A 26,753-nucleotide genomic window follows, 5' to 3' on the forward strand; every position below is an offset into this window, starting at 1 on the left:
CGTAACCGTATTTTTCCCCTAAGTTCTTCAGTTTGTCTAACACAGCGTTTGCGTTTTCAGGAACGTAACTACCGTGTTAAACGACACTCTACTGTATATGCTTACTGGTCATTTTCTGGTACTGTCATTATAAAAAGGAAAATTAAACAATAATGTATTTTGGATTTATTATGAAAATACATCAAGGGCATACAAACAGAAAGTTGATATGAGTTATCTGTATAAAGATACCACAGTATAAACACCTATATTAGTGAAAACATCTCAACACGTTATAAGTCTTGGGTCTGGTTTTGAGTACGTATTTAGCTGTCCCATGACCACAATTTTTGGTAAAATTTAGTTTTAACCAGCTGTAGCATATGCTGGAAACATTGTATATGGATATATATTGATATAATTCATGTACAGACATAACACCAGGTATTTAATATTATTTACAGAAACAATGCCAAGTGTGATTTATGTACAGAACTAATTTCAAATATATAGTTAATATATATTAATACCAAGTATATGATTTATATAAGTCTGCAGGTAAACTGCTGAAAACATTCACAGATTTGGCAATATTATCACAGAGACGGATTCACGAGGCAAAGGAGACAAAGTAGACAATTCTGGGACTATGTTGTACATTGTGGGAGGGTCATCAGTGATTAATGTCTGATCATAATTTATCAATGGCCTCAGACAATAGATCAGTGCCTATGCAATGCCTGACACAAGGGTCACAAGTAACCAGAGAACAGTTTACCTGTGCCAGACAAAACAAACCTGTGACTAGTTTCAAGGTCCTTCTACACCTGCAGCTCAATTATAGGCCATGCTCTTTGTTGACTACCTGGTCAACCAGGCTGTTGCTGCTAGTGTCCCACAGGATCACATAACCATCACAACTTGGCTGATCAGGCAGTTTCGGCAGGTAGTGGTCTGCTTTCCTCTTCAAATGTTTTCTTTTATTTTTGACAGTGCCAGGCATATGATGGCAGCAACTGACACTAACGAACAACAGTGCCTGATATGATAAAACTCACCAGCAGTGCATATCATATCTTTCAAGTAATCAACGATTCAACAACTAATGTTTGATTTAGTCGCTGATAAGTGACGAACTAGTACCAAACATGAGATTTCGACCACCAGTAATTTAAGGCTCATTATTCATTGGTTAAATTTATCAGTCCACGAGTCAATCGCTTATCTCTCAAGGTATTACATATTTAAAACATAACCTCTTCATTTTGATTATTATTTGCCATTACTTTTAAAGTTATTTCAGAGTTTAGACATGAATAAACAAAGTTACGACATATTCAGCACACAGTCATCTCTACAATTCGCTGGCTTCCTTATTTACGGTTCTCAGTTATCCAGCTACTTGACTGATAAGCAACCAGCAAACAGATTCAGTTATCCAGTGTTTTTCTGCAGTGGCTCAGTCTGGTTCTAATTTCAGAAGCAAGCACATACAAAAGGTGCCAAAAAATGTGAATTTTGAGGTCTTAGGCAATGTTATGATTGTTACATTTTTGGATGTTAAAACATGTTATTTCATAGTAATATTTGCTGTTTTATGCTTATATAAATGTTTTTATCGAAAGTTGATTTCAAATGCAATGACAACTAAAAGCTAACAAATTCTATTTTTAAATAACAGTCAGTGGTAAAGCTTAGTTGATTTCAAATATCCATTTAAATTAGTTAGAAAATGTGTGATTTCCTCATAAGTACTCTATATTATGGGTAAATTCCTCTAGACATTGACCTTCTGTTGATAGCCTTATCTTGTATGGCTCTATAGTTGAAGAAAATCTCCAGACATATTTTTGAAGTGCTTCAAAATGTGTACAAAAACAGGAAGGCTACAGTAGCTGAAAAAGGCAAGGGGCAAAAGTTACCGAATGTGATCAGGGAGAGCAACCGTTCTGCCTGCACCTCCCTAACTATACCATTGTTTCTCTAGCTCATTGGCTTTCCCCACACTCAAACCTCTTTATTCTTATCTTTGTTTCTTATGAGTTCAAAGAATAACCAAATTAGTAGCACATTACAGAAATATAGTCCTTGAAGCAAAAAATGAACCCAAATCTGATAAAAGTTGTTATGCAGATATAATTTTGTGCCATTAAGAATTTAGTTTCATGGAACCTCCAGGATAGTAACCCTCACAAATTTGTAGAGATGACTGTCTGTCTACGTCTTTCATAACTGGCAGAATCTGCCCAAGAAAGCAGTAGCTGCTATTATTTAGCATTCATATAATAGAGGCTTATACTGAATACCCTTGAAGGAAGTAGGGGAGAGTGCTCTGATGCTGGTGAAATGCTCTTAATCCAAGGAACTTTAGCTAGTCTCCTCTTTCTCAGATTAAAACCTGATTACTTCTCATTCCTCATGCTCTGTAATATAATGATGATAATGCTGTCACAATAATAATACTGTAATAATAATGGTCATAATAATAAATAAAATTCCATGAAATATTTCAAGCTTGTTCATAAATCTGATCTCTAAACTAAGTTTCTCATACAGATAGATAAGCAACTGCTGGGATGTGAATCACGGGTTGGTATTTTTATGTTTCATTCATAACACTGCTATGAGGAAGCCACACTGAGGACATGTTCCCACATTATATTCTGGTATTTTTTTAGTGTAAGATAATTATTCATTTATTATTTACATATCTGAAATAGAAACGTAGCAGAAAGATCAATAATAATATATATTATTTATATACAATGGAACCTCGACTTACGAGTGTCCCAACAGACGAGTTTTTTGAGATACGAGCCATAGCTCGGTCGATTTTTTGCTCTGAGTTACGGACCAATATCCGAGTTACAAGCAAGCTTCCCCGCTTCCCCGTCAACCCACAACCTGCACAACTCGCTTGTTAATCTATGATTTCATGTTTTAATTCCATGGAAATAATCCTCTTTTTCTTTTTTTTTAGGGAACTGGAGCACCAGCCCCTCACCAGTGTCAAGGTTCCTTGGCACTGGTGAGGGGGTTCTTGATCTAGGGAATTGGATATGTCCTCCGGTTCCCTGAATTAATAATAATATTGTAATAATAATATAATAATGAGCGAGCTTAGGTCCCCTAAATTAATAATAATAATAATTATAATAATAATAATACATAATAATTATAAGGAGGAACTTCGGAATGCTGCCACCAGCTGGTGCAGCGAATGCCAAAACATCCAGTGAGCAGTGTACGTGTGTTCCTCGCTGTGGAAGCATTTCTCTTGTGCTTTGCTTGCATTTTTTACAGTCATTTGGCAAAATTTCTTTTTTCTAAGAAAGTAAGTGCAAAGGACAGTGCTGAGAAGAAAAAGAGGATGATTTCCATGGAATTAAAGCATGAAATCACAGACAAACATAAACAAGCAATAAAGTGTAGCAAGTAAATCAGTGAAGGGTGAAGTGAAAAAAAAAAAGTAAAACAAATTGTAGCAGTTAAGTTCAGCGATAAAGTGTAGCATTAAGAGTGTAGCAAGTAAGTTAAGCGATTAAGCGATAGAAAAAGGACGAAATGAAGCTAACTCCTCCATTGTTGTTGGAGGTTTATAGGGCCACTGACATCCTACGCTGCTCTGCCTATCTCCCACCCTCAACCTCTGCCTGCATCTGCTCCAAGGTAAGTGTGTAAGCACACTTTATATAAACAGTTTATTTCTTTACATTCTCTATGATGCTTTATGTTTTTATACAATATTTCTTATTTATAAATACATTGTTTTAGTGTTTTCCTTATGAAACTAGTGATCTAGTGCAGTTAATCTCACAAACACTCCATTTTCTCTTATAATAAGAGCATGGGAAGATATAGTCAGAGCGGGAGAGGGAATGGCCTTTGCCGCCGCCACCACTGGCCTATTTTATTCATTCTAGAGTATAGATCATGTTTTTATGTTAATTATACTGTTTAATATGTCATATTAGATGAATTTTGATAGATAAATAAGCCAGAGAGTTGATATTAGCGTCATATTGAAGTATTTTGTCCTGCCTCCCAAGAGCAGGAATTCCACTGGAATGGATTAATGGCATTTCAGTTAATTTAAATGGGGAAAATTGATTTGACATACGAGCAAATTGAGTTACGAGCTAGGTCACGGAACAGATTAAACTCTTAAGTCGAGGTTCCACTGTATTAGGATGTCAGAATATTTCAATAATACTGATGCATATTGTATGTATATGTTAATTCTGCAAGTTTGTATACTGTATACAAAGCATTATATATCAGTAATGCTAATTTTAATATTTAATTTTTTTTTTTTACAATATTTGTTAAAATAATATATTTTAAGGACATCAGATCAAGTGGGATTCTTTATTGTCACACATTCTCATTTCTCTGTTATCACTTTCTGTACTTTTAGGTTAAATATGGAATCTCTGTTCTTGATATAAGAATAGAGAGATCATTTAAGAAAATGTAATAGGAGTCAATAACCATTTATGATTAGACCATTCAGTTGTTTAGTATCTTGGAGACAGATTCATGCTAACAATCTAGTTTATCATAAATGCCTGCTTGGTGTTGGAACACTGGTGCTAATAATGCAAGCACCTGTCATAGGTAGCTATGAATAATGTGGCATAAACAATTTTGATAAACTAGAAAAATTAGAGTATACAGAGCATTATTATGATGGGTGTTGATGTTTATCTTGCCTAGAGGTCACTTACTTAAGTTGATTTGGTATGTGATTTTTACCTTTGAGTTTCTTTATATAATGATAATTTACCCATTACAGTTCTCATTAGTCATGTACAGTAGTTTTCACTACCATGTTGGTGCTCAATAGAGGCCTTTATTGATTTTAGGGTGGGTAGTATGTGTCTCACCAGCGCAGATCACATTCAGCATCACTTGTGTGATCCTTAATAGAGTTGCTGCCCTCACTCATTCGACGACCTACAGCTGGACTCCTGAAAAATACAAGCACACCTTTTTCAACACTTGGTAGTCCAATTTATCATGCTTAGAGAAGCCGCTACCATGCAACTTTTTTTCACACATTCCCACCAATCCTTCCTGGGATGTCTTCTGCACCTCCTTCCACCCACCCCAGATTTATTCTCCCTCTGATGCCCTATTTGTTCACATACAAAATATGGGCCATTTTATAAATTAAGAGCATACAATGATACCAAGGTTTTGTACAAATTCTTAAGTGGTATGTAAAATTTTGAGTGAACTTTAACTAAACATGATATTCTGAATAGTATTACATTACCTGAAGAATGGATAGGGACAATGTAGTTTGGAGGGTCATTTGAATTGTGATGCCTGAACACTTCTAGCAAGTCAGCCATTGAATGAGCAATAGTGAATGGGTTTCCTTCTATAGGTCACTCTACCTTAGAAGGAATCTGTCAGATATCATAAAAATAAATTCCTATATACGTACTCATATCACTGAGTAGTCATGTTAATACTCGACAATTACCTAATAATATACATAGTATACATAAAGTAAAAGGAAATAGTCTACCATAAAAATGTTGATTATGCTTTGTGTAGTAAAACTAAGATAAATAGTACATCCCTTGTGGATGTAGCATTTTGTCGGGCCATTTTTCAATGGCTCTCATTAACAATACACTCATACTGTACATACGAGTTAAGGGACAGGTTAATTACTGTTTATTCTTGTTATTTGTTCTTCTATTTTTTATAGGCAATAATAATAAAAACAGTAATTTTTATATCTACAAATACAAGTACAATGTATACAAACCTAGTTGATATCAATGACATATTACAGTACATATACAGAAAGCCCCTGGCTATGCAGAGCATTTCAGGCAAATTAGGTTTTGTCTACAGGATGCGACCCACGCCAGACGGCTAACCCCCAGGTACCTATTTATTGCTAGGTGAACAGGGACAGTATGTGTCTTAAGGAAACACTCCCTAATGTTTCCACCTGTACAGGGGATCACACCACGGACCTCAGTGTGAGAGTCGAGTGTGCTAGCAACAGAGCTGTAGTTCTGTGATATTTTTAGCAAAAATATTACTCATTTCTAGATCCAAGTCATTGGAGTAACCCTCTCCTTCCTTGGATTAACCCTTAAACTGTCCAAGCAGATCTATGTTCACATGCGTAGTGCTCCAAAAGTAGATCTATGTTTTTTTTACATATTTTCAATTTTTGTTTTTTTCAACAAACCGGCCGTATCCCACCGAGGCAGGGTGGCCCAAAAAGAAAAACAAAAGTTTCTCTTTTCAAATTTAGTAATTTATACAGGAGAAGGGGTTACAAGCCCCTTGCTCCCGGCATTTTGGCCGCCTCTTACGACACGCATGGCTTACAGAGGAAGAATTCTGTTCCACTTCCCCATGGAGATAAGAGGAAATAAACAAGAACAAGAACTAGAAAGGAAATAGAAGAAAACCCAGAGGGGTATGTGTGTATATATATGCTTGTACATGTATGTGTAGTGTGACCTAAGTGTAAGTAGAAGTAGCAAGACATACCTGTAATCTTGCATATTTATGAGACAGACAAAAGACACCAGCAATCCTACCATCATGTAAAACAATTACAGGCTTTCATTTTACACTTAACTTGGTAGAATGGTAGTACCTCTCTGGGTGGTTGCTGTCTACCAACCTACTACCTATAATATTTTCAAATGTAGTGGACCCTCGACTAACGCTATTAATCCGTTCCTGAGAGCTCATCGTTAGTCAAAATTATCGTTAGTCAAGTTAATTTTCCCCATAAGAAATAATGGAAATCAAATTAATCCGTGTAGGACACCCCAAAGTATGAAAAAAAAATTGTTTTTACCACATGAAATATTAATTTTAATACACACAAACTGAAGAAGACATGCACAGTTACATGACACTTACCTTTATTGAAGATCTGGTGATGATTGTTGGGATGGGAGGAGGGGAGAGTGTTGATGGTCTTAGTGTTTAGAAGGGGAATCCCCTTCCATTAGGAATTGAGGTGGCAAGTCCTTTTCCGGAGTTACTTCCCTTCCCTTTAAATCTCTCAACCAACCTTTGCTGGCCTCAAATTCACTCACATCACCACTAGTTGCTGGCATTTTTTTCATTAAATCGTCATGCAACTTCCTAGCCTTTTCACATATGATCGCTTGAGAGATGCTATCTCCTGCTATCTGTTTTTCGTGTATCCACACCAATAACAGTCTCTCAACATCTTCGAGTACTTGCGATCTCAGTTTCGAAAACATAGTTGCACCTTTGGCAAGAACAGCTTCCTTGATTGCTGTTTTCTTGGCCACAATAGTAGCGATGGTTGATTGGGCTTTTGTGTACAACCTGGCCAGCTCGGAGACACGCACTCCACTTTCATACTTAGCAATGATCTCTTTCTTCATATCAATAGTAATTCTCACCCTTTTTGCTGTAGGGTTGGCACTAGAAGATTTCTTGGGGCCCATGGTGACTTATTTTGCAGGTGCAATCACTAAAAAGGCTGTGATAACATGAAATGTTCCGATTGAATGCTTGGAAGCGGCCGCGGTGGCTAGCTGGCTTGTAAACACTGGCCAGAAGTGGACGCGTCTTACGAAACAAATAGTGTTGGTCGAGTTTTTTAGCGCTAGTCGAGGGAAAAATTTTGCATTAAAATGTATCGCTAGTTGGATTTATCATTAATCGATGCCACCGTTGGTCGAGGGTCCACTGTATAACAAAAAAAAAGTAGATCAAAGTTTTTTACACGTTTTCAAATGTAAAAAGAAAAAAGAAGATCTACTTTTTTTACATACTTTCAAATGTTGAAAAAACGTATATATATGTTTGGACCGTTTACGGGTTAAGAATGGAACACTACCAAATTTTGTGCCTATGCTGATACTCAATTTTAGACTGATACCGCTACCAATACCATTAAAATTAGTCAATATTCACCAGTGCTGGTACTAATATCAGTATCATCAAAAATGACTGATACCAAAAATCAATTTTAGGTTGCTACCCACACAGATACTGATTACCCACTATTACTAGGTGCTATATGGCTTACATAACTCATAGTATATACAGCTTCTCCTCACTTAACAACAGATTCCGTTCCTAAGAGCAGGTCAGTAGGCGAATTGGTCATTAAGCAAGGAGCACACTATACTGGTAGTGGGTTTGTGTCACCCATCTTTAGATATTTTTTTAATGTTACATTTACACCATTTATAACATTTCTGGTACATTTTTAAATGTTTATACAGTAGTGTGCTGTATACTGTAATAAACAGAAAATAGGAAATCAGCTCTTTTATACATTATTTAGGTTTGCATACTGGTTGGAGAGCTGGTTGTAAATCCAAGTGGACAGTAAACTAGTACGGTGCTAAGTGAGAAGAGGTTGCATAATAAAATAATATTTATATAATAAATAATATATTCGGTATATTGGGATATTGGCAGTTTGGAGGGACATCTAAACTGTCGTATCTGAGCACCTCTGCAGACAGTGATTATGTATGAGTGATGATCAAAGTGGTTTTTTTTTTTCCCCGGTCACCCTGCCTCAGTGGGAAACAGCTGATGTGTTAAAAAAAAAAAAACACTGGCTCCTTGACTTACGAGTTATGAGCCATCACTTGATCGATAATTTGCTTTGAGTTGTGAGCCAAAATCCAAGTTACAAGCGTGCTTCAGATACCCCGCCACTAGTTGGCTGCGTATCTGAAGTCAAATCCAATTCTGTACCCAGAGGAATGTCAGGTACTTCATCCTATCCCACATGCTCTTCCAAGACATAACTGGAAGAATAATACTCCCACACTAATCTCACATTGTAGTGAGGCACCTCATCCCTGGTATGGTTCTCGAATAAATCCAGGGAATAGGTAACCTCTATTTCAACATTCAGAGTTTTTCCAGAAACATTAAGGTGGGTGGAGTAGTGATGGTGGTAGGTGGAGTAGTGATGGTGGTGGGTGTAGTAGTAACAGTGGTGGGTGGAATAGTGATGGTGGTGGGTGGAGTAGTGATAATGGTGGGTGGAGTACAGATAGTGGTGTGTAGGGTAGTCATGGTGGTCGGCGGCATAGTGATAGTGGTGGGTGGAGTAATGATGGTGGTGGGTGGAGTGCTGATAGTGGTGGGTGGAGTGCTGATAGTGGTGGGTGGAGTGCTGATAGTGGTGGGTGGAGTGCTGATAGTGGTGGGTGGAGTAGTGATGGTGGTGGGTGGAGTCGTCATGGTGGTGGATAGAGTAGTGATGGTGGTGGGACGAGTAGTGATAATAGTGGGTGGAGTAGATATGGTGGTCAGTAGAGTAGTGAGGGTGGTGGGTGTAGTAGAGATAGTGGTGGGTGTAGTAGAGATGGTGGTGGATGGGGTAGAGATAATGATGGGTGGAGTACTGATAGTGGTGTGTAGGGTAGTGATGGTGGTGGGTGGAGTAGTGATGGTGGTGGGTGGAGTAGTGATGGTGGATGGAGTAGAGATAATGATGGGTGGAGTACTGATAGTGGTGTGTGGGGTAGTTATGGTGGTGGGTGGAGTAGTGATGGTGGTGGATGGAGTAGTGATGGTGGTGGATGGAGTAGAGATAATGATGGGTGGAGTACTGATAGTGGTGTGTGGGGTAGTCATGGTGGTCAGTGGAGTAGTGATAGTGGTGGATGGAGTAGTGATAATGGTGGGTGGAGAAGACATGGTGATCAGTAGAGTAGTGAGGGTGGTGGGTGTAGTAGAGATGGTGGTGAGTGGAGTAGTGATGGTGGTGGGTGGAGTAGTGATGGTGGTGGGTGGAGTAGTGATGGTGGTGGATGGAGTAGAGATAATGATGGGTGGGGTACTAATAGTGGTGTGTGGGGTAGTTATGGTGGTCGGTGGAATAGTGATGGTGGTGGGTGGAGCACTGAGAGTGGTGGGTGGAGTAGTGATGGTGGTGGGTGGAGCAGTGATGGTGGTGGGTGGAATAGTGATGGTGGTGGGTGGAATAGTGATGGTGGTGGGTGGAATAGTGATGGTGGTGGGTGGAATAGTGATGGCAGTGGGTGGAGTAGTGATGGTGGTGGGTGGAATACTGAATAGTGGTGGGTGGAGCGGTGATGGTGGTGGGTGGAGTAGTGATGGTGGTGGGTGGAACAGTGATGGTGGTGGGTGGAATAGTGATGGTGGTGGGTGGAATAGTGATGGTGGTGGGTGGAATAGTGATAGTGGTGGGTGGAGTAGTGATGGTGGATGGAGTAGTGATAATGGTGGGTGGAGTAGACATGGTGGTCGGTAGAGTAGTGAGGGTGGTGGGTGTAGTAGAGATGGTGGTGGGTGGAGTAGTGATGGTAGTGGGTGGAGCAGTGATAATGGTGAATGGAGTAGTGATAATGGTGGATGGAGTAGTGATAATGGATGGAGTAGTGATAATGGTGGGTGTAGTAGAGATGGTGGTGGGTGGAATAGTGAAGATGGTGGGCGCAGACCTGGTCCAGCAATTGGCTCCTGGAGTTCAACCCCACCAAGTGCAAAGTCATGAAGATTGGGGAAGGGCTAAGAAGACCACAGACTGAGTACAGTCTAGGGGGCCAGAGACTACAAACATCACTCAAGGAAAAAGATCTTGGGGTGAGTATAACACCAGGCACATCTCCTGAAGCGCACATCAACCAAATAACTGCTGCAGCATATGGGCGCCTAGCTAACCTCAGAACAGCATTCCGACATCTTAATAAGGAATCGTTCAGGACCCTGTACACCGTGTACGTTAGGCCCATATTGGAGTATGCGGCACCAGTTTGGAACCCACACCTAGCCAAGCACGTAAAGAAACTAGAGAAAGTGCAAAGGTTTGCAACAAGACTAGTCCCAGAGCTAAAAGGTATGTCCTACAAGGAGAGGTTAAGGGAAATCAACCTGACAACACTGGAGGACAGGAGAGATAGGGGGGACATGATAATGACATACAAAATACTGAGAGGAATTGACAAGGTGGACAAAGACAGGATGTTCCAGAGATGGGACACAGCAACAAGGGGACACAGTTGTTAGTTGAAGACACAGATGAATCACAGGGATGTTGGGAAGTATTTCTTCAGCCACAGAGTAGTCAGTAAGTGGAATAGTTTGGGAAGCGATGTAGTGGAGGCAGGACCCATACATAGCTTTAAGCAGAGGTATGATAAAGCTCACGGTTCAGGGAGTGACCTAATGGCGATCAGTGAAGAGGCGGGGCCAGGAGCTTGGACTCGACCCCTGCAACCTCAACTAGGTGAGTACTGGTCAAGCACGTCAAGAAGTTAGAGAAAGTACAAAGGTTTGCAAGAAGGCTAGTCCCAGAGCTCAGGGGTATGTCGTACGAGGAAAGGTTGAGGGAAATCGGACTGACGACACTGGAGGACAGGAGGCTCATACAAAAAAATACAGGTAAGAGCAGCATGATTATTATAATCAAGGCCCCTCAAGGAAGGTTCCTTGAAAAAATTGGACAGGAATTAAGCCTGAGGCGCTGCAGCATGATTATAATAATAATAATAATATTATAATCAAGGGGGAAGCGCTGAACCCGGAGGATTATACAGCGCCTGGGGCCTGGGGGGGGGATGTGGAAGGCATTCAGGCTTAATTCGGGAAACTGGAGCACAGATCCAATTCCCTAAATCAAGAGCCCCTCACCAACATCAAGGAACCTTCCTTGAGGGGTTCTTCTTAGAGCATCCTGTCTTGGTGAGAGACGGTCATTGTGACAAAATGCTTTAATCATTATGCTAGTGCTCTGTACATTATATCCATTAATATAATATTAACATGCATGCCATACCCACATCAGATAAGGATATTTTAACAATTAGCTCCTCTCCTTAATAGTCGAGACTCGAGGAACACCCTGAGAGAGAGAATACCTGGGTTGGCGTGCAGGGCGAAGTGTGTGCTGCTGGTGCTGCTGGAGGCGAGGCTGAGCGAGACGTGTCTTAGGGGAACCGGACGCTGCGGGGGACCCTGTTGCCAGACGCCCAAACATCAGATGAAAGAGAAACTAGTACATTATTATTATTATAATCAAAAAGAAGCGCTAAGCCACAAGGGCTATACAGCGGAAACTAGTACAGTATTAAAATTGACTTAAATACTGGTATGGATACTCTTAAGATACATAATGTTCGTCAAAAGGAAAATTTATATATACTGCACATATAATGTTAAGTTTTTTAAATATAATTCTGATGATTACAACATATTGGTGCTCATTTTGGAACAGTACTGTACCAGGAGAAATTTAATTTTTCATTGTATCAGATGCTACCAGTTTTTAAAGCTATTTTGTTACTATAATTTGCGTAGACTATCAGGTAATCGGTACTTCTAATAAAATACTGTAGCTTTTAAATGTTTATTGTACATTTCTTCTTATACGCCACCGATTTGTTCCCACTAGGATATTTTTTTTTTTTTGAGATAGTCTATTATAGAATATTCTCTTAACATTATTCTTTGTATCTGGTGTTCTCTGCTATCCTACTTTTAATGGTTTCAGGTATTTGGACAATATTCTAAGCAGATTTCAAATATAAATAAAATGGAATTTTAATCTACTGTGAATGAACAATACTCTTGCATCACTTGTTTAATTTATTGTTATTGAGAACTCGTTCTAGGCTCACTGGATTGTCAGACTCCACTGTTGCTACAAACTGCTTTACACAACTCCCTTTATTAATTTAGATATTCCATGTAATATTTGTAGGGTAGCAGGCATGTGAAACTCTCCTGTCAAAAGTTTTGTATTCTATCAACTTGCAAGTGTTTTCCTTCTCAAACATGCAAGATAGCAGGTAAACCTTACAAACTTCTATATTCAGTATACACTTAAATTTCTTAATAGTTCTTTGTACTTCCTTTCTAATTTAAAAGGCCTCATCTGAGAGCAAGTGGAAGGGGCAGCGATCCAGAATGAATCCATCACTAAAGTTGCTGATGTTAATATGTCCAATAATGTAAACTGTAGCAGACGTAGTTAAGTTTAACTAATAAATTCTTGTTCAAGGAACATCAACAAATATGATTAGTTTCAGGCTTGGTGAAAGTCTTCACTACCTGATGGAGAGGAAGTCATTATTCTCAAGCTACAAGAAAGTCACCATTCTTGATCTAGGAGAAAGCCATCTTTGTCAGACCATTGTTACGTATATGTACTATAAACTACTAAGTCACGACTACAAGACATCTAGAACATAATGCACCAGCCAGTCATGATTGCACTATGCTTACTGCACTAAGATAACACAAACTGTCAAATAGTTATAAATTAAAGGTTAAATTTATAATAGAAGTGAATGTGTTAAATATATTTAAAAAATATCTAGCATGATTACTATAAGAGAGTACTGTACATTAAGTATAATATCCTGCATGATTGTTAGCATCACACAGTAAGTTCAGTATAATAATAGAACTACAGACTGTACTGCACTAGTCACACTGCTGCTTGTTACTACTTTTTTCTCACCTTCAAGGGAGTTCATAACGGATGAAACCTGATTACCTCTCATTCCCCAGGAGCTGTATGACCCACATGTGTTTAGCGCTTATTTTCAAATAATAATGACCGAGGGTTTGGCACGCTCAATGAGTTAAATTAAAATAATATTTTCTTGTTTTTTTTTTTACTCTTTACTCAGTCTTCTTCAATCCCTTTAACATGTAACACCAGTACAGTAAAACTTATTAATAAAGTTTGGCAATTTCAGACAAAAGAATTGGCCGGAAAACATTAGAAGTATCAGACGAAATGGAAAAAAATCAGGAATTCTGGATTTTGTCCGTACCAAAAGTGTCCAGTTGTCTTCTAAGTCATTGGACCAAGTCCAATGACATGTTTATCTGGTACAAGCCAGCGTGGCCATACCCAGGACCAGTCTATTTTCATTGTTCCCTGAGCCTTAGGCCTACCACGCCAGTTTATGGTTTGTGCTCACATGTACACTCGTCATTTTGTCTTCAATTTTCTCTGGATTTTGTTTTGTGTGACTTTATTAACATATTATGTAAAGTACATTTTAATAATGGCTTCTAAGCAAGTGGTGGTGCTAAGAACTGTGTGGTTCTCAGTGTTCAGCAGAAACTTGAACTGATAACGAAAATAAAGTCTGGCCTCCCAGCAGCAGGGATAAGTAAGGACTATATTCCCTAAGTTTAGTGTAGATGCTACTGGAAATTTACAACTCTTATGATTCAATAAAAGTTATTCTGAGTCACCACTATCAATCACAAAAGTTTACACCTAGTCTTTCTATCAGGAAAGGTAAAATTACTACAAATGACATACAGTACCGTGATTCCTTGAGTTATATTGGGAGTGAGCTACGATAATTTTGAGTTACGATTTACCCTCATAGAGGAATTTAGCTTAGAGTTGCGATGAAAAATTTGAGACACGATATGCATACGATGGTATGACTGTCGTAGGTCGCATCCTGGGGAACAAGGTTTCTCTAAGATGCCCGAAATGCTCTGCATAACCAGGGGCCTTCTATACACAATAGTGTGCCAATGATGTCACCTAGGTCTGTAATAGTTGTATCATGATCGTACTTGTAGAAATAAAGATTATTATTATTATTATTATTATTATTATTATTACATTTATGATCTGTGCATGTAGGTGAGCCTCATCCAACCACTGAAGTGGAAGCCTGCTTCAGGCTATGTCTAAGCCAATAGGAGCATCAGTTTTTGTGTGGGGTGGGCCTTAGCCAACCAGTGATGTAATAGACTGCCCCTTGGATAGTGTCGGAGACAAAAGAAGTGGGGAGTCTGTGAGGGTGGTTTAGCAGCCAATCAGCAATGAAGTTGAACGTTTCTATTGTAGCATCTCAGCCAGTAGTAGAGTTTATACTACAGTTTATTTTTTACACTTCGGTTTGAAGCTATCAAACGTTCAATAAACAAGCCATTTCTCCGAAGATCAAGCAAGAAATTAGTGCAATGGTGCGTGAGTACGGCTTTCCACAATCAACCATTCCTATTATCAAGCAAATAGAAATAAAGAACATTAGAGTGGCTGACGAATCTAAGCCAGTGAAAAGAGGGAGAGACATTATCATAGAGATGGAGATACTTATTACTGTGGATAAGTGAGAAGCAGCTGAAGGGAACTACAGTGCCATCAAGTTTATCTGCTAGCATGCAAGTCCAAGGTATAGTTAAAATTGCACTTCCGGAGTCTTGGAACGAATTACCTTAAAACCAGGTATTGTCGGGTTTGAGTTACGATAATTTTGAGACACATGTCTTCTGGAAAGGATTTATATCTTAACTCAAGGGACCACTGTACTATAAAACTGTTATACAGTACAGCACTGTACTGTATTACATATTACAATGACCGTATTCTTAGTGTCCGGTCGTCTTCTGAAGATGATTCAAAAGACAACCAGATGATCATGAATAATTAAATAATTTCGAGGTTTCAGATAATCGGCAATTTCGTACACCACTTCCCGCCATTGGTCAGTTAATTGGAGGGCTCACTGTATTTACTGTAGGCACAATCAGTCAAGCTAAGTGGTTCAGTAGGCCTGCTGGTCACTAACAGCAACGGCCTGGTTCATCAGGAAATCAACAATGAAGTCTGGCCTCAGGCTGCACTTTGGGAATAAACTTGAAACCGATGATAGGAATATCTTAGCAAAATGTCCTTCGGTAGGAGTGAGGTCTCTCCTACCAGTGGTAGTTTTGCGAGGTTCTTTTCCTCAGAATCTGTTCGAAAAAAGCAAATTTGTGAATATAATTTATACAACAAAATAAAAGCGTGAGGCCAAGGTTAAAGGGCTGTATAGAGACATGATCAAAGTTTAGAAACTTTTAATAAATACATTTTATGCATTGGACTGGAAAAGTTCCTGTTCAGCAAAATGTATGTTAATAAAAGCTTTGAAATGTTGCTCATGTGTCTAATTTATATATTCGTTGGTATTATATACCGTGTGCAAGATGGACAAAGGTCTAATAAATGGGTCTAGGGAAGAGGGGGAGGGGAATCAGCAGTATGACACATGCAGCAGTGTAAGTGTGACAAACCTACTGGTCCTGAGGTGTCGCAAGGGTCGCCGGTGGTGCGGGGGACACCGTGGATCACTTTGTGGGGGACACCGTGGGTCACCACCACCATCCATCACACTGCCATACTCCTCAGTCTCCGAGGCTTCGTAGGGAAAGCCTCGTGGTGGTCGGTTGTCACGTTCACTCTGTTGGAATCGATAACAATATGCGAGTTTTTATTTAGGCCTTATATACGAGTTTTTAAATGGTTTTATGTAGTAAATTATGTAGAATTTAACCTAGAATAAAAAGGATAATTCAGTGAAGCCAATGTAACTCATTTTCACTGGGGTCCTTGTGTTAGTTTTCTTTTTACATAGGCATAATTACGCAGCTGCAGCTCGCGTTAAAGGAGGCTTCTAAAGGAATCTTGATTACTGGATAATTAAAAAAAAAAGGCACAATACCGTGACTGGAACGATACACAAATATCCCGCACATAGAAGAGAGGAACTCACGACGACGTTTCGGTCCGACTTGGACCATTTGCAAAGGATTTGGAGCTAGCCTCCCCTATCTTGGATAAAACCTGTTTTCCTCCAATTCTAACCGAACTGGAACTTCCTGGGTCATGACCCAGGCAGCAGCAACAACTGCTGCTCCTATATCTTTGGCATCCCCTGGGCCGATCCAAGTTCCAGTGATGGCGTAATTGCAAGTACTGCTGCAACAACATATAAGGAACTTATAGTTACAAGAAAACTGACGGTGACGACAACGAAATGGCCCAAATATGACCAAAAGAGGACGACCGGCATTCAAATACCAGACCCGCTACCAGACGTGCAACCAAACAAGCAACGTTTTCCACTACACTGAAGTAACTGACCTCCACATCAACTGTACCAATGTTCAATGGGAAGACAACATAGGAGAAAACTTGACAACTAAACTCCAAGGAAACTGACAGGACTGTTGTGACTGTTTTTTCTCTCAGTACCAAATGAAGGAAGGAAGTGAACATTTAAACATGGCGGACCGGCATTCAAACACCAGCTGCTGCCAGATGTACAACTAGCGAAGCGACTTCTCAACTATACTGACAGTGGCTGACCATCATATCAACTGCACCAGTGTTAATGGGAGGGAAACACAGGGGAAACCGACAAATCTACAAAACAAACACCAAGGAAACTGTCAGGTTGTAACGGCGGTTCTTTCCCTCTGCCAAACCGCGGGAAGGAAGTGAATAGTTAAACAGCCAAGGATTTTTTTTTTCAGTAGCTGACCTCCATATCAACTGACCAGTGTATATTAGGAGGGAAACATAGGAGAAAACGACAACTCTAACGACAAAACTACAAGGAATCTGTCACACTGTAAGTGGCCATTTTCGTTGCTAAAAAAATGGCTGAAACATCACCTCTACGGTCAGGACCAGTCAACATGACACGGCTCTGCTAAGTGGGATTGAGGAGGCTTTGGACGGATATTGCCATTGGTTAAAACTTTTTATCCTGCCAGGATGTAAACGAGCTAGAAGTGTGATAGGTGAAGCTGGACTGTGATGTGAGGAGTGAAGGGAGTTTGTGAAGATAACAGGAAATCTACTAGTAATCAGGGGTGATTGTTAGAGTAGCTACTAGGCCATTGCTAGGTGACTGAGAGCCATCAGTCATTTCTTTTCTTTTTTAAACAAGGAAGAAAATTTTTTGTTGTAAAGTGATAAAAAGAGTCAACAAGGCTGAAGTTAGAGGGGTACAGGCTGCCATTATTATATATCTTTATCCAGCAATTCTCTGAACAAGGAAATCAGTCATCGGGACTGGAAAAGGTGAATGGGATAATAAGACCCTGGACAGTAAAAGCCCAACAGTTGCCATCCTAATGAAACAGATCACGAATAAACGGCTTGGTTGCCCATGGCTAACCAACAGCATTCTGAAATCCACTGATAAGAAACACCAATATAAAAAGCAATATAGACAGGGCTTAATACACAAAGATATTCTTAAGCAATATTCAGCAGTTCTCACCAAATTAATAAAGCCAAACAACTGTACTACTTCAGCAGATTCAATGACACAAGAGGAGATATAAAAAAGACCTGGAAAACACTTTTCCAGATTCTGGGGACCCACAAACTGAAAAAAACAAGAATATTGTTCTAACTAAACCTCATGAAACACCACTGCATCCCACTGATACAGCTAACAAGATAAACGACTTCTTCTCAAACATAGGATCTAATCTCGCCAGTAAAATCCCATGTACCAATGCCCCTGCCGGGGACTACCTAGATGGGAATTTCCCAAATTCCTTCTATCTTGTACCAACTGAGCCCACGGAAGTCACCGCGATCATAAAGTCACTTAAAAATAACTCGGGGAATCTCACGTCCCACCATTATTGTACAAGCGAGCGGCCCATGTCCTTTTGCATGCTATTACATTACTTTTTAACAAGTCACTAGAAACTAGCACTTTCCCGACACTACTCAAGACAGCAAGGGTTACACCAATACATAAAGGTGGTGACCCTACAGACGTAAACAACTATAGGCCAATATCAAACTTACCATTGCTATCCAAAATCTTCGAGAAACTCGTGCTTGGGACACTATATTCATTTATAACGTCACAAAACATACTCAACCCCTGCCAATTTGGATTCAGGAAAAATAAAAGCACTAATGATGCAATTATAAAAATGCTAGACCTGCTTTACACAGCATTGGAAAATAAGGAATATCCACTAGGATATTCCTTATTTTTATTGACCTAAGAAAAGCGTTTGACACAGTAGACCACGGCATCCTACTCCACAAACTTGACCACTATGGTATAAGAGGCCATGTGCTTGCATATTTTAAATCCTACCTTTCTAATAGGTATCAGTATGTCACCATTAAAGACACAGCCTCATCGATACGGCCACTTGATACTGGAGTTCCGCAGGGAAGTGTTCTTGGACCCCTGCTCTTCCTCATTTACATCAATGATCTTCCAAACATATCCCAACACCTGAAACTCATTCTCTTTGCTGACGACACGACTTATGTCATCTCCCACCCTAATCTTGCCACCCTCAACACCATTGTTAACGAGGAGCTGCTCAAAATATCGACTTGGATGACAGCCAATAAACTTACACTTAACACTGACAAAACCTACTGTATTATGTTTGGTAGCAGAGCAGGAGATGCACAAATTAACATTAAGATCGACAACACTCTAATTGCCAGACATAATGAGGGCAAATTCCTTGGCTTATACCTCGACAACCTAAATTTCAGCACCATTATCCAACACATAACAAAAAAAGTATCCAAAACGGTGGGGATCCTCTCCAAGATACGATACTACGTGCCGCAAACTGCCCTTCTCACACTATACCATTCACTTATATATCCATACCTCACCTATGCTATCTGTTTACCTGGAGTTTACCTGGAGAGAGTTCCGGGGGTCAACGCCCCTGCGGCCCGGTCTGTGACCAGGCCTCCTGGTGGATCAGAGCCTGATCATCCAGGCTGTTGCTGCTGGCTGCACGCAAACCAACGTACGAGCCACAGCCCGGCTGGTCAGGAACCGACTTTAGGTGCTTGTCCAGTGCCAGCTTGAAGACTGCCAGGGGTCTGTTGGTAATCCCCCTTATGTATGCTGGGAGGCAGTTGAACAGTCTCGGGCCCCTGACACTTATTGTATGGTCTCTTAACGTGCTAGTGACACCCCTGCTTTTCATTGGGGGGGATGTTGCATCGTCTGCCAAGTCTTTTGCTTTCGTAGTGAGTGATTTTCGTGTGCAAGTTCGGTACTAGTCCCTCTAGGATTTTCCAGGTGTATATAATCATGTATCTCTCCCGCCTGCGTTCCAGGGAATACAGGTTTAGGAACCTCAAGTGCTCCAAGTAATTGAGGTGTTTTATCTCCGTTATGCGCGCCGTTAAGGTTCTCTGTACATTTTCTAGGTCAGCAATTTCACCTGCCTTGAAAGGTGCTGTTAGTGTGCAGAAATATTCCAGCCTAGATAGAACAAGTGACCTGAAGAGTGTCATCATGGGCTTGGCCTCCCTAGTTTTGAAGGTTCTCATTATCCATTCTGTCATTTTTCTAGCAGATGCGATTGATACAATGTTATGGTCTTTGAAGGTGAGATCCTCCGACATGATCACTCCCAGGTCTTTGACGTTGGTGTTTCGCTCTATTTTGTGCTTGGGGTTGAACTGCAGCAACACACCTAAAGCCAATAATAACCCAACAAGAAGCCGCAGTAAGAATAATCACTAAATCCCATCCCTGGCAACACTTCCCCCCCACTCTTCATAGATCTAAATTTACTCCCTGTTCAGAACATCCACACTTATTACTGTGCAATCTATATCTACAAGACCTTAAATTCCAATATTAACCTTGACCTAAAATGCTTTCTTGATAGTTGTGACAAGATCCACAGGCATAACACCAGACACAAACATCTCTATGACATTCCCCGTGTTCGACTAAACCTTTGCAAAAATTCAATGTATTTCAAAGGACCTAAAATCTGGAACACCCTACCTGAAAACTCTAGAACTGCAGTCACATTCATCACTTTCAAAACTACAGTTAGAAAACATCTTATCTCCCTGATCCACCCCGACAACTAACTACATGATAACCACCTGGTGGTTCACAATTACACTCACTCACCCACTGACTATAAACTCAGAAATACTAATTTTAATCTTAAAATAATAAATCCTAACTAGTCATAAGTTTGCCTATGATACTCCAATATAGACACCTTGTATTGTGCCAAAACAAAAAGCATTCACATTGCTAAACTCACAAATTATGATGTAGTCACTTAGCCTTAATATCATAATCTGTAAGGATTTAATGTTAAGAATCTAAGTCTGCTCGAAATGCCTAGCCATGCTAGGTATCCTAGTGGCCCCCTCTGTAATTAATATTTTATAACATGTAAACCACACAATACCCAAAACCTGTAAACCCCACATTGTAACCCTTATAGAGAATAAACTTGAATTGAATTGAATCCTACCAGAAATGTAAATGTCACTATCGCAGCAGGTATGGCAACACATACCCAAACAAAAACAGTGGCGCACAGCTCTAATAGTGGCGCTATTAAGTGGTGATATCCAAATTAATCCAGGACTTCAAACTATGGTACATTTGCAAAATAGACAGAGAAGTGACAGTGATAACGATGGTCTAGTAGCTAGGAATGATGATCTTAACTACATGTAATGCACATATAGGACAACGTGAGACAATAGAACCATTCTTATTATCTCAGACACCAGAAATATGTATACACTGTACTAAGGTACGAAAGAAGAACAGTAAATATACCTTATCTAAAATGTCTAAGAGGTGGGTGCATAATGGATGTGTGTACGATTATGGTAATGATATCAGATTTCATTGTTTGTAACAGTTTAGTACAGTTACCCTTTAGCAGTGATGACAGTGAGTTACCTAATTTTAATATAAAGGGCCTGTGGAAAATTAAATTTACTTGGATGAATCTCATAAGATACAAACCAGTAAATGGTAACTAAGATAATTATTCTTTATCAAGGTTACAGAGACAAGTAGGAATTTTAGGACACCTAGGTCTCAAAAAATGTCCTCCTTCGATACCTACTATTGTCATATCTCCACAAGTCACTCTGGACCTATATTAATTTCAAATGAAATATCACAAGGAATTCTTGTAAACATTAATATAAATATGTGGACTGTATATTAAATTTAAAAAATGAATACATATACATTGAAGGAGAATTTATAATAATAAGACTCGCCAATTAGTCTGGAGATTATGGTGTGTCATACACAAAACCCCCTGCCTAAAATATGAAGAAAATACTGGCTGGAATTTCAACATAAATAGACATCGACTTAGCTGGGGTTCTTGGACTGTCCTGTCCACTCGCCTAATGCTCACATTATGCAGGACTGCAACAATTTCGGCTCCTATTTGAGAGGTTCTAAGCCCAACATAACCCCTAGAGCGACGAGAATTCTTCCGATTTTCACTAACGTTCGTCTCGGTCAATGGCGACTCTTTCCCAGCAACGCTCACCCCTTTTGCTGGTTCTTTATTTATTTACAAATTAATTTTTATTACCTACAATATATTCCATAAATTTACATACAAAATACACTGTATTTTTGGAAAATATACCGTATTTTCTACAGGACCCCTTACCATTTATTGATGATTATGATTGTTTTATGAAAACAGGCCTTCACTTCATTCATTTCAATGCAACATCACTTTTTCTAAAATTGGCCGAGATTTGAATTCTAGCTAACAGAGAGGCAGTTATGTCCATCTCTGAATCCTGGTTGGATGATACGGTGACTGATGACGAGGTCAAAATAGGAGTATAAAACGCTTAGATAGGAATAGAAAAGGTGGTGGGGTATATGTCTACATAAGAAATGACTTAGCCTACATCCCAAGACCTGATTTAAATGACAATCTGGAGATTCTATGCTTTGAAGTGTTGCTTCCCAAGACCAAACCCATCTTAGTAAGAACTAGTTACCGCCCTCCCACCCACGACCAGTTCTTAGAAGACTTTTCGAGAGTCTTGTCTGGACTTGAGAACAATTGCGAGACATTAATATTGGGGGACTTCAATATCTGCTTTCAATAGCAAAATAACAGGCTATGTAAAAGGTATAAGCAAATTCTAGGTTTAAACAGTTACACTCAACTAATTATTACACCAACACGGATCACACAGTTCTCAGCCACCCTAAGTGACCACATACTTCGTAACCGCTCTGAAAACATTAGTCAGTCAGGCGTCATTACCACAGGTCTTAGTGATCATTTCATCATTTAATGCGCCAGGAAAATCACTAGGGAACGGATAGGCCTACACAGGACAAAAATGAGGTCAACTAGAAACTACAGTAAAGAAACACTGGTAAATAGGCTACATAATTGTGACTGGACAGAGATAAGTTGCACGGACGTAAACGATGCCTGGGAAAAATTCAAAACAATGTTCACTACCATCCTTGATAATATTGTACCAGTTAAAGAGGTTAGGATTAAACGAAGAACTGAACCCTGGATGACTACTGAGATATTAGATAATATGAAATTCAGAGACCAGCTGCTAAAAAGATTTAAGGCAAACAGACAGGATATTGCAGCACTAAATGAATTACAAAGGTTGAGGAACAGAGTACAGAGACTTATAAAAAGAGCAAAGGCAAAGCACTATTGCTCAAAAATCGAAGAGTGCAACAATAACTCCAGAAAGCTCTGGCAACAACTAAAACAGTTGGGGCATAGCTATAAACCCGTAGACAGATTTAACATGGTACTAAATATCGATAACGAGGTATGCCACGAAACGACTAAAGTGGCAAAATATTTTAATTCATACTACACATCTGTTGCATCAACACTAGTAAGTAAACTACCAGCTGCATCAAATACCTTTAACAGACTCTGATAAGTTTAAAACATACTATACCAATAAAGGGGTAACCCCAAACAGTTGTCAACTAGTAAGTGTATCTCATGACTTCGTGCAACTAGAACTAAGCAGGTTAAATCCAACTAAGAGCACCGGCCCAGTAAACATCTGAATTGCCAATCCCCATTGGTCACAAAATAAATTTGTCCCTACCGTACAAGAGGGGTTCAAGGAGGCCAGAGTTTTCCCTATCTTCAAGAAAAATAGTAGGTCTGATGTCAGTAACTATAGGCCTGTTAGTATACTCAGTGTAATATCCAAAATTCTAGAGAGGGCGGTGTACTGTCAAGTAAAGTATCTTAATAACAACATTCTTCATAGTTACGAATCAGGCTTTAGGAGATCTTACTCAACCAACACCTCCCTAATTAATCTGATGGATTACATGAGAACTGAAATGTTGATAGCGAACCTCATAGGAATGATAACAGACTTGCAAAAGGCCTTCACTACTGTCAACCACAATAAATTATATAAGAAACTTCAAGCTATCGGCATAGGTTCTATAAAGTGGTTTAAGTCCTATCTTTATTTATTTATTTTATTTATTTATTTATTAATTTGAACATGAAACAGAGAAGTACAAAAGAATACAGTTAAATACAGCATGCCAAAGCCACTTGACTGCATAGCATTACGGGCAGGCTTAAAATTAACTTAAGATTAACTAAGCAGTGAAGTATTCAGTGGTAAGACATTATTGTAAACAGATAACAAGCACAAATGAGAATTACAAAAACAGGTCGTATGGTTGTTTGCATTGTTGTACAATCAGTATTTTATTTATTTATTTATTTTGAACATGATACAGAGAGGTACAAGGAATACAATTTTTAAAATGCAGCATGTCAAAGCCCCTTGTATGCAGAGCATTATGGGCAGGCTTAAAATTAACTTAAGATTAACTAAGCAATGATATATTCAGTGATACAAAAATTATTGTAAAACAGATAACAATTTAGTACAAATGAGTATTACAAAGACAGGTCATATGGTCATTTACTGTGTTGCTGTGTAATCAGTAGAATGGAGTATTATGTTAGGTAATGAAGTTAAATAGTAACTAAGTTTGATTGGGTAACAGGTTGACATTTATGAGAAACAATAATGAGATACATATATGAGATACAATTTATGAGATACAATTATTCAGTATTTATTTACTTAAGAACATAAAAACATAAGAACATAAGAACGAAGGAACACTGCAGCAGGCCTACTGGCCCATGCGAGGCAGGTCCAAGTCTCCTACCGGCTTAAGCCAATGCACCCAACCTAGTCAGGTCAGGTCACATTGACTTAAGGGAGGAACACGGCAACCGACCTGGTAGCACAAGCTATCAGGTCCAACTCACACCCACCCACATCCACTCATGTATTTATCCAACCTATTTTTAAAGCTACACAACGTTCTGGCCTCTGTAACTGTACTTGGGAGTTTGTTCCACTCATCCACAACTCTATTACCAAATCAGTACTTTCCTATATCCTTCCTGAATCTGATTTTTTCCAACTTAAAACCATTGCTGCGAGTCCTGTCTAGGCTAGATATTTTCAGCACACTATTTACATCCCCTTTATTTATTCCTGTCTTCCATTTATACATCTCAATCATATCCCCCCTAATTCTACGTCTTTCTAGAGAGTGCAGATTCAGGGCCCTTAGTCTATCCTCATAGGGAAGGTTTCTGTTACATGGGATCAACTTTGTCATCCTCCTTTGTACATTTTCCAGAGCATTTATATCCATTCTGTAATACGGTGACCAAAACTGTGCAGCATAATCTAAATGAGGCCTAACCAAGGATGTATAGAGTTGAAGAACAACCTGAGGACTCCTATTATTTATGCTTCTTGATATGAACCCAAGGATTCTATTAGCTTTATTGCGAACACTTATGCACTGTTGTCTTGGTTTCAGATTACTGCTAACCAGAACTCCTAAATCTTTTTCGCAATCCGTAATATTAAGATCTACATTATTTAGTTTATGTGTGGCATGGTTATTGTCCTGTCCAACATTTAGAACTTTGCATTTGTATATTAAACTGCATCTGCCACTTCTCCGACCACTGCATCAGTCTATTCAAATCTTCCTGGAGTGCTCTAATGTCCTCGTCAGAATGAATTCGACGGCCTATTTTGGTGTCATCGGCAAACTTGCTGATGTCGCTCTTTATGCCCTCATCTATGTCGTTTATGTAGATTGTGAACAGCAGGGGGCCCAACACTGACCCCTGTGGAACACCACTCGTGACGCCTCCCCACTCTGATTTCTCCCCATTTATGCAAACTCTCTGCTGCCTATTTGTCAACCATGCCTCTATCCAGGAAAAAATTTCTCCTCCTATTCCATGTGCCGCCTTAATTTTCCTCAATATTCTCTGATGTGGGACCCTGTCAAAAGCCTTACTGAAGTCCATATACACAATATCATATTCATTACCATTATCTACCTCCTCAAATACCTTAGTGAAAAAAGTTAATAAATTCGTAAGGCAGGAACGCCCCTTTGTAAAACCATGCTGAGATTCGTTGATTAATTTATGCTTTTCAAGGTGGCTACGAACTGCCTCGGCAATTATTGATTCCATAAATTTTCCCCACTACGGAGGTTAGGCTTATTGGTCTATAGTTCGAAGCTAAGGACCTGTCACCTGCTTTGAAAATAGGTATCACATTTGCCATTTTCCACTTATCTGGCACCATGCCAGTTTGTAGTGATATGTTGAAAAGATTAGCCAAAGGTTTGCTAAGCTCCTCTATACATTCCATTAGAACCCTTGCATACAGTTCATCAGGGCCTGGGGATTTGTTAGGTTTTAATTTATCTATTTGCCTAAGGACCATGTCACTTGTGACCCTAATCGTGCACAGTTTATTATCGTCCTGTTCTACATAATTTATCATTTCTGGAATATCGCTGGTATCCTCCTGTGTAAAAACTGAGAGGAAGTATGTGTTAAAAATTCTGCACATTTCCTTATCACTGTCAGTGAGCTGACCCGAGGAACTTTTGAGTGGGCGTATCTTGTCCCTGATCTTACTTCTGTATACCTGAAAGAATTCTTTTGGGTTAGTCTTCGATTCTCTTCCAACTTTAACCTCAATCTCTTTTTGCTTTTCTAATTCCCTTTTTTTATTTCTCTCTAACTGAATATATCGATTTCTTAATTGCCCCTCTCCTCTTTTGATTTGCCTATATATGCCTCTCTTTTGATCAATCAGATATTTTAATCTATTGTTCATC

General features: G+C 39.3%; 1 protein-coding gene across 4 annotated transcripts in view; it reads right to left on the minus strand.

Annotated features, from left to right (window-relative positions):
• Positions 1–277: 277 nt before the first annotated feature.
• Positions 278–26,753, minus strand: part of LOC128684074 (cell adhesion molecule Dscam2) — a 1,056,358-nt gene continuing 1,029,882 nt past the window's right edge. For 2 of the 4 annotated variants that reach the window (XM_070091153.1, XM_070091155.1), the window contains exons 35-37: positions 16,034–16,196; positions 11,853–11,949; positions 3,632–4,949 (exon numbers count right to left, since the gene is read on the minus strand). In XM_070091153.1, coding sequence (XP_069947254.1) covers positions 4,862–4,949; positions 11,853–11,949; positions 16,034–16,196 — 348 coding nt within the window. In that variant the 3' untranslated portion in view covers positions 3,632–4,861. Of the gene's footprint in view, positions 2,403–3,631; positions 4,950–11,852; positions 11,950–16,029; positions 16,197–26,753 lie in introns of those variants that run through there. The other 2 variants (XM_070091160.1, XR_011392763.1) reach the window with 2 other exon arrangements.

The sequence above is a fragment of the Cherax quadricarinatus genome, chromosome 3, assembly GCF_038502225.1.
Source record: "Cherax quadricarinatus isolate ZL_2023a chromosome 3, ASM3850222v1, whole genome shotgun sequence".
NCBI classification, from domain to species: Eukaryota; Metazoa; Arthropoda; class Malacostraca; order Decapoda; family Parastacidae; genus Cherax; species Cherax quadricarinatus.